The 9,963-nt window shown below is 39.8% G+C and overlaps 1 protein-coding gene across 4 annotated transcripts in view; it reads left to right on the plus strand.

Moving 5' to 3' along the window:
- The window catches only part of LOC131031261 (uncharacterized), an 89,108-nt gene extending 79,754 nt beyond the window's left edge, over positions 1–9,354 (plus strand). For all 4 annotated transcript variants that reach the window (XM_057962319.2, XM_057962320.2, XM_057962321.2 and 1 more), the window contains one exon: positions 8,103–9,354. In XM_057962319.2, the coding sequence (XP_057818302.2) occupies positions 8,103–9,242 (1,140 nt within the window). In that variant the 3' untranslated portion in view covers positions 9,243–9,354. The remainder of the gene's footprint in view (positions 1–8,102) is intronic.
- The last annotated feature ends 609 nt before the right edge of the window (positions 9,355–9,963 follow it).

Consider the following 9,963-nt stretch of genomic DNA (forward strand, 5'->3'; position numbering starts at 1 on the left):
GAGGAATAGCAATTGACTGGTATACAGACCTAGATGCCCAATATAAAACAACATGGAACAACTTGAAGAAGGCTTTCCAAGAGGAGTTCAAACTCCTACAGGATGACAATGAAATCGTGGTGGAGATTTACAATACTAAGCAGGGAAAAAGTGAAAAGTGTGCGGGCCTACAACAGAACGCTGAGGGAACTACTCAACAAAATGGAGAACCAGCCGGCTGATGGTCTGAAAAAGAGATGGTTTGTCGAAGGACTAGTAGCATCCCTCAGACGAAAGATGAAGGTGGTCCCTCCACCCTCGTATGACGAAGCATACAACCATGCGATGGATATTGAGAGTGAAAATAAGACATCCCGAGGGAAGCGTCGGGTCAGTGGTGGTGATAGTACGAATGAAGACAAGGATGGGGAATCTAAGACCGTACAAGCACTCCGAAGGGATATGATGAGGATGATGAAAGAACTGAAGGCTGACAAAGAAAATGGCAAAGAAGGAAAGGAACTATGGTGCACCGATTGTAAGATAGAAGGGCACACTAACGGGAGTTGCCCTCGAAAAGCCTTCTGTGACATCTGCCAAGTAATAGGACATTCCATCAAGGAATGCCCGTATAACTTGAAAGCACGGAGCACCCAAGTGCTCTATGCCCAACCCGACCAAGTCACACCACCAGCGACACCTCCGAAGCTGGTAGCAAACTCGGACGCCTCTCTTGGAGGGTACCGAAACAACCGGCGGGTTAACAATAGGTCCAACAATAACACATCGAGGAGTAGAATTCAGTATGACGCAAAACGACAACCCATGATCTAGTGCCGGAAATGCAACGAATGGGGTCACTTTGCGTAGGAATGTCAAAATGGAGATAGTGTTGGGAGTTTGCTATGCAAATGGTGCGGTCTGGGAAATCATGAGGACACAGAGTGTCCAAAGCAAAAAGGGGTGAATATGCTAGAGGTAAAGGAACGGAAGGAAGGTGTACTAGCAATCACAAGATTGCAAAGTAAGAAAGCCATGTACCCTAACCCTCGCATGGAGAAGGAAAGACTCCAGGTTGCCAGGGCAGACATTGAACGTGCGATAGCAGAAGAACGGAGGGCCTTGCACCCGGTAGCCAGTACTCCACTTTTGTCGAGACCGGAAAAAACTATCATTAAGCAGATGTTACAGACCACTATACTCGTACAGGTATCCGACCTCCTACAGACCATGCCGCAGTTGAGGATGGCCTTGACAAATGTAGCCGGTGACACCACCGACCAGGAACACTGGACGGCAACAAAACCATCTAGTACGGCTTTGGTGACGAAACTTGGTACAGATGCCATAGATCCTATGCTGCTCATCATAAGCATTGGACGGAAACTTGTCGTGGTACAGATGGAGATAATGGGGCAGAAGCTCACAAACACCATTGTGGATGGCGGGTCCGGCGTCAACATGCTATCGGAAGAAACTTGGAGGGGTCTTGGCAAGCCTACCCTCTGGCCACCAACATTCCACCTCGTCGGCATGGATCAGCATGACATCAAACCCCTTGGGACTCTCATGGCACAAAAGGTGGTTATTGGGACACAACAATTCCTTTTGGACTTTGTAGTCATTCCATTGGAGAGGAAAGCGTACGACTCCCTCCTTGGAAGGGGACGACTGATCATGGCTAGAGCCAATCACAACTGGAAGCGAAACACACTCTTGGTCGAAAGTGATGGGAGGAAGCACGTCATTGACTTGAGGAACCTGGCTGTGAGTGAAGAACCGGCACCCTCGGAATTTGAGTCTGAGGGTGGAGAGTTAGGTATGGACGGAGGGAGGAAAGGCATGCAACCCAATGATGAAGCGGTGCTTGAACTGGAAGATTGCTTTGAGGATGAGACGAGTTCTCTTAATGGATTATTTCACTGGCAGATGGAGGATTATGAAGTCTTCCACCCCAACTGTAACATGCTACAGATTGGTGAAATTGAGGAAGTGCAAAGTCCAACAGGCTCGAAGGAATTGTATGGGGTTAGGCCGTATGAGGAGAAAAAAAGTTGCAAGAATAATGAAGCACGTCATCTGTATGCTATTGGGGGGTTGTATGAGAGAAGGCTGTACAAGTTGAAAGCACATCATCCGTACAACAAATCCATACGGAATTTGGAAGCACACCATTTACCTCAAAAGGATCCATACGCCCTGCGGAATACTACCCAAGAAGAGTTCCGTACCACAAATCCGTACAAAGGTGAAATTCAGAAAAGCCACATAGACAAACCGTACATTGGCAGGGTCTGGGGTTGGACGAAGGGAATAAGGCTCAACCCGTATGAAGGAGTCCGTACGGAAGGAGACACAAAGGCAAGTAAAGACCAAGACGACATCACATCAAACTGTTAGGAGGAAATTACCACTGTACGGACATCAAACTGCCAAGAGGGAATCATCGTACGGACATCAAACCACCATGAGGGAATCACCATCATACGACCACCTTCTCCTTGCCACGTACATCACCTCAGAATCGTACGTCCAACTGTACGACATAATTGTGGAATAATCGTACGGACTTCACGACGATCATTGCTTTGTATTGTACGACTTTCAGCTCATTCCGTACGGCATGGCAAGTTCATTCATCTCGTACAGTATCACAGGTGCATTCCTTCCATACGACACCTAGTGCATCGTTCCCTACTGCCAATGCACATTTCAAAGTTCCAAGGAGTTATTGCTGTACGTCAATTCCGTCACGTACAGACAAATCATATTGCCCACATCATACGGAGGATACTTCATCTCGTACGAGCAAAGCCTATTGTCGACACTGTATGGCCAGAGCATTTCTTTTGCATTGTGCAACAGTGGTTGCATCCTGTATGGGAACACCAATCAGCCGTACATCATTAACCTCAGCCTGCGTGTGGAGTTCTCATCGTGTCATATATGGTACAATCCTCTCAATGCCATCGTTCGGCCATATAGCAAAGTGGTTTCTTCACGACATGTTGCAGACGTTGGTTAAAGCTCTTTTTTGGCTCCATCAACATTGTTTTTGGCGTCTTAAAAAATCATGAAATTCATGTGTGCCATGGGGTTTAGTGGGGTTTTGAAGGTTGTAATTTGATGTTGGGGACCCTGCAAGGGGCACTGCCCCTCGACCTCATTCAAGGCATTGCCCCCAAACTCCCATTTGATTTGACGGGTACACTACATGTTGGGATTGTCTAGTACAAGTCATTGCCTACACTCTTGCCATTAGTCTCACTAATCTTTCCAGATATTACTTGATGTTAACTTGTCATCTGGAAGACGACTTTTTCTTTGGGGGGGGGATAATGTAGTTGGCATAAAATGCATATGGTTATGTTTGATAATTTTGGTCACCTGACATTGTATTAAGTGGTTGTCACTCTCGGTAGTTATGTGTCAGTTGGTTGACGGTTGTGCACCTCTCTACAACCGTCAGCTTCTTTAAATATATTGTGTACCGCCAAGGAAGGTAGTACGGTATTGTCAGATCTGTTGTAATATTTTGGCCGACCATCTCTGGTCTTCTTCTCTGTAATTATTGCATGTGCAAATAAAGATATATTTTACTGTTGTGTCTGGTATGCATTGTCATGTACATTATTATTTTCTATATTTAATTTACCAGTTGTACCAGCAAACAATGTTGAGGTGAAGACATGCTTCATGAAGGCAATTTTGAAGATAAATAGTGTTGAGGATATTACCCTAGTTATACTAAGTGGATCAGATTTACCACACTTAGGGGATGTTCATAAGAGGTAAAAGTTGGGTAGAGAGACTATGGCATTGGAGGACCTAATAATACGATGCACAATGCATAAGCCTTATTCATTCACAATCAGATTAACTATTCACCTCATCTCTCAAGTTTCTAGTTCTTCTAATACTAAAAGTAATTGGTCTAAATACATTTCCATCCACTCTCGTAAGAGGTACATGCTTATCTCTAGGAGAGTATAGAAGTTTGTAGCTATTGTAGTGTCATAAATTGTACACCTTAATTGTGAGCCCGATTCCATGCTCTTCTTAGCACTTTAGTTTCCACTCCCCTAGAAGATTTCAAGACCATTTTTAGCCTTGAATTTACCCCCCAACTCGAGGTTATGTGTCCTATTCTATGTGAAATCTTAATTATCTTATTCTGCATTTAATCATCATCAAAAACAATAATGATAAGTCTTAAGATAAAGGTACATCACATTTGGTGATTAATTTGTTGTTAGCTTCTTATATGTTGATAACACCTTGAATGGTAATAATAAGAATTTGTTCAAAGTGCATAAATCTCCAATTTTACTTCAATTTGATATGAAAGATCTTGGGGCTGCTAAATTCATCCTCAAAATGAAGAAAAGGAGATATAGAGCTAACAAAAGACTTTGGTTGAGCTTGAAGAAGTATGTTAACTCTATTTTTAGTAGTTTAGAATAAAGGATAGTATGCCAATGAATGTTCAAGGATTCCTATTAGAACTAAATTTTTAGTGGAACAATTTCCTAAGACATAAGTCATAGGGGAAATTATTCATGTTCTATATGTTAGTGTTGTTTAAAGCTTTATGAATGTGATTCTTGAGGTACAAGACTAGGTCTTGACCTAGTAGTGGGAGTCATGTAGTGACATTTTCACACATCGCCCCATTGCAAATGGGGACACCCTCTTTTTGCTGAATAAACCAAGTTATTTGCAGTCTGTGTCGTCTCCTGACCGTAAGGAATGGTCTTGTCGGTCTAGATTTTGATCTCTGAGAGTAATGAAATGACTAAGTAGGGAATGGATTCTTAAGGGGTATACAACCTAGATAGGATATAGTCTTAATATTGTCATCAAGTTGAGAATTAAGGTTATCAAAGTATTTTCAAACTACATTGTGTTTATTGATTATCCTTTGAAGTTTGCATTTTGTTAATTTATGACCTGATTGATACTTGTACTTCACAACATTTCTTTGTCTTTTTCAAGTACATTGTGGGGAGCAAGACTTTGGTTGCTGAGAAGAGGACTTCGTTGAGTGGATGATATCATTGCCCAAGGAAGAGATTGCAATAATAGAACAAGGAATTCACTAGCGGAAGAATGAATTGATGCAAATTTGACTAAGTATTGAAAGGTCTGCATGAAGAAATGAAAGAGAAACAACCAAAATTTGCTGGAAGCGTTTTGATGAATTTTGGCTAAAGTTTGGAAGCAAGTGTTGTCTATTTTAGGGTTTCTATCCTACAGACTTAGAAAAGAAGTCAATAACCTTGGCCATAGTGAAATATTGGCTGTGTTGTAAAGAGAATCCTTCAAAGGACCTACCATCCGAGTAAAGAGAATCCTTCCAAGGACCTACCATCCGAGAACTTACTATTTTTAGTAAGTTTCACTATGGCTGCGATTGGCCTAATTTTGACTTTGGACAAACTTACTATTTTTAGCAATGTCTTTTTAGTAAGTTTCATCGAGTCCCCGTTTGTCCTAATTTTGTGTTTGGAAGAGCTTACTATTTTTAGTAAGTCTGTTTTTGGAAGGTCTATCCTTGGCAACAGGTGAAGAATTAACTGCATAAAGACAATGAGAGTTCGATCTTTCATCTTATATTTGGATGTAACAACACATCTCTCTTCAATCGTATCAATTTCTGTTGTATTTGACATTCTATACTTCTTATGCTTCTAATTTTTTATTTTGGAGTTTTGGTAACCTAATGACCTATGAAGATAATGTTGATTACAAGCTACATCATGCTGCCGAATTTCCCTATCTAAGGTAAAATTATTTTCTTCATTTGTGTAGTCGAGAATCCTAGATTGCATTCTTCATGAGATATGCATGCACACTTTTTGTTAGGGGTAATGCATTTCGCTACATTTATTTTCCTAGAGGAAGGTTTCTAAACTATTGTACATGTATTTTGCACTAACAAGTTCAAACTCAAAAGTTCAGTCCCCTATGATATTATGCTGAGTGAAGTGGGGGTGGCACCTATAGAAGCAATCGCTTTGACAAGATTAATAAGTTATTTGAGAAGAATTGAGCAAATGGATGAGGGTAGATGGCCTAAGGTCATCTTCAATGACACATTCTGCAAAAGTAAGAAGACTTGGATGTGACAAAATAACAAATGGTTTAGAAAATGGGATATTTACCTAAACATGTGCCCCACGAAGAGTAAGGAGATAAAGGCTTATGTTATTTATAAGTTCCACAAGCATACTTGGGGTAAGGAGTTAGGGAGGAAGAAAAAATACTATATTGAAGAATTTAATCCCTCTTGTAACCATCATAAAAAAGCATACATAAGGGCCAATATATCGTGGAAAGCCAAAATCCTCATTGCACAATTAAGAACTAATTCTCATCAGCTCCGCTGTGAAACCGGACGTTGGAAAAGACCAAAAGAGACTTCGGAGGAAAGAGTGTGCATTTTTTGAACCTCAGGTAAAGTTGAAACAGAAAAACACTTCATTCTGGAATGTGACGCTTTCAAGGCCAGCAAGGACAGTTATGAGAACACTCTTGCGGACAGCTCTTGGGATAATCTTTTCAGCAAAGAGATTGTAGTTAGGGGCTCTCATCATCATGTTGCACAAAAAAAGAGTTGAAATGCAGAAAGATGATTGCCCGAATTTCAGATTAAAAAGATAAAACAGAAATGGAAAAAAAAAAGTAACTTACCTACAAGGAAAACCTACTATTTCATACAGAAAGTATTTTCTTATAAGTTATACATATGCAGCGGAGTCTTGAATTAATTACTTCTTGAACAGTTTGCAAATATTATTCCTTAATTACTTAAATTGGGAAGACACAGGGTATGATCTGGTTAGCCCATCCGTCCCACTCTGGATCCAAAAGCAGTCATCATGCCCTTTTGGCTTACTTATTGTGGCGTGGGTCTTATCCCCTTGATCATACCTTGCCCCACAACTTAATTTGTTAAATTATGTCAAAGTGGCAGCAGATGGTAGAAGGGGCTTAATTCTGCCAGGCCCAAGCCCAGTAGCAGTCACATGCCTTACTGGCCTACTGATCTTACATGAACCAGTAGGTGGTCTATTTGGGTGGTCACTATCCCTCCTACACGTCTGTTGACCTCCCAGAAGTCTGTTTTTGAAGGGTTCTGTCCCAGAGGCTATATTTAGCCTCGCGGACGTTAAAATATTTTCTTCTTCATCATGAGTGGTGATGGGAAAATGATGGGGCAAATATGATGTTACATTGTCTTGTCGTTTATGAAGAAGCATTGTTTTACCTTTTTTTTAGGTCATGTAAAGAATAATTTCTTTCCTGGGAAGATCACTGTTTGACTTACATAGTTCCCATATTATAGTTCATTTCTAAAGCTTCGTCCTTGACCAATCTTGTCTAATTCGTTTTTTTAAGGGATGCTTTAATTTCTTATAAATAGCTCAATTCCCTTGTGACTTCAAGAAATTACGATCGAACTATATGGACCTTTCTCCTTACGTGAGATATGCTTTGTGATCTCCTTTCATCTACTTGCTGGTTGCAATCTTAAGAGTCCCATTAATTTATTTTATTCAGTGAATTTCTTTCGTCTGCCACCAGGTTGCCCGGAGAAATAGTCAAAGATATTTCATATCTCAGTTTTTTGTAACTAAGCTCGAAGACCTAGAGTTACATTTTGAAGGCCCTTGCACACATCATGTTAGTGCTTTGCTTGCGTCCTTTATAACTTGTGGCTATCTTGGCAATGCCTTTAAATGTTCTCCATTTAAAGTCTCTGATTAATATTTCAGTCCATTTTTCACTTTCATAATACATATTCGATTATTAATATGAACTATATAAACAAAAAAAAGATTATTATTTTCTTCCCGCTTGCAGATTGTGCGTATTGGACTAGATAGAATGAACTAAGGATGATTGTTGCTAATGTTATTTCCAGGTTTCAGTGTGTGCACGCATGCACCCCAACACACACAATGAATTGTTTTAAGAATAGAACATACATAACAGAAGGAAAAATAGTTCCATTGACAAAATGAGAACTAAAAAGTTTTCAAGTAATGATTTAAGATTTAAATAAAGCAAATGAATGCTTTTTTCCTATTGGTTTCGTTTAAATGGTCGTCTTGTTTCAGGCAATCTTGCAAAATGGTTGTAATGATACTGCTGAAGAGAACATGGTGTTCATTGGCTACCTGGCATTTTTCGATCCCCCAAAGGAATCTGTCAAGGAGGCTCTTTGGCATCTTGCAGAAAAGGGCGTCAAGGTTAAGGTATTGACAGGGGACACTCTTACTGTTGCAATTAATGTATGCAAAGAAGTTGGAATATGCACAACAAATGTTATTACTGGGCCTGAGCTTGCATTGCTCGAGGACGAAAGCTTCCATGATGTTGTTAGAAAGGTGACTGTTTTAGCAAAGCTCACACCCATACAAAAGCTGCAGGTGGTTGAATCGCTGAAAATGGGAAAGCACATTGTGGGCTTCCTTGGTGATGGACTCAATGATTCCTTAGCTCTCAAAGGTGCAGATGTGGGAATCTCAGTGGACTCGGGAACATCTGTTGCCAAAGATCTAGCTCAAATAATTCTACTAGAAAAGGACCTTAATGTTCTTGTTGCCGGAGTTGAATGTGGTCGAATAACGCATGGTAATAGCATGAAATACATACAAATGGCGGTTGCAGCCAACTTAGGGACTGTAGTCTCTATGATTGTTGCATGTGCTTGTCTTCCATTTGATCCTTTGACACCAGTGCTGCTCTTGGCCCAAACCCTCCTTTATGACTTGAGCCAAATTTTCATTCCTTGGGACAAAATGGATCCAGAATATGTTAAAATACCCCATCACTGGTCGGCAAGTGATATAGTTACCTTTATGTTGTGGAATGGTCCTACAAGTAGCATATTTGATATTGTTACGTTCCTTTTTCTCTGTCAGTATTATGATGCAAACACAAGGCCCAAACAAAATTTCTTTCATTCAGCCTGGTTTGTGGAGGGACTTCTTATGCAAACTCTCATCATTCACATGATGAGGACAGAGAAAATTCCTTTCATTCAAAGTAGGGCATCATGGCCAGTGACATGCGCGACTGTGATAATATCTGCAATAGGTATAGCACTTCCGTATTCCGTGATTGGCAAAATAATGGGCATGGAGAACTTGCCATTTTCCTACTTTGGTTTTTTGGTTATAGCTATCTTGGGTTACTTCTTTGTCGGCCAGCTGGTGAAGATGGCTTACATTTATGTTTTCAAAAGATGGCTGTAAGTCTCGGAATTAATGAACAAATATTTGTGAATGTTTGTTGGCAGTCTGCTAGATACCTGACATGCTAGTTTCAATTTTAGAAGTTTGTTACAATAAAATTTTAATTTTGCAATTAGCTGTTAAATTTAGATCTAAATTTGTAAGAATCGGTTTTGTCTCTTAAGACTATATAAAGCACGTAATCCTTTTAAAGTAGACAAGCACCTTGTACCTAGAGGTGGTTCAAGGGATAAGTCGATAGGATATCAAAAGTAAAAATTAAAATTAAAATGTATCAAATTTCCAGAGTATGTGATAAATTGTCTTGATAGCTTCTAGATTTAAATGTGTAAGCCAAATTTTTCAATGGAACATGATGTAAAATGTATTATATTAATTAATTAATATTTTAATTATATATGTGTGGTCAATATTAATTTTTGTTGATAAGTTATTATATTCCCTTTACATAAAAGTGAAAGCCAAAAAGATGTTTTCCAACACATCACGATAATGGTGGGCGAATCAATGACATTCATAATTAATTAAACATTAACAAATTCTGGTTGGTTTATCAACCTTTGCCAAAAAATCAAATTGTGGGTGTGTTATGTCATAGATTTTAAATCTGCACGATTCGGTAGTTAAACCCATTTTTTGTTTAGAAATTTGTGCCGTTAAAAGATTTCCGCAAACATGCGATGGATATAGGAAGAGTCGGATGATTGGAAAGGGAGGAGGT

The sequence above is a fragment of the Cryptomeria japonica genome, chromosome 8, assembly GCF_030272615.1.
Source record: "Cryptomeria japonica chromosome 8, Sugi_1.0, whole genome shotgun sequence".
NCBI classification, from domain to species: domain Eukaryota; kingdom Viridiplantae; phylum Streptophyta; class Pinopsida; order Cupressales; family Cupressaceae; genus Cryptomeria; species Cryptomeria japonica.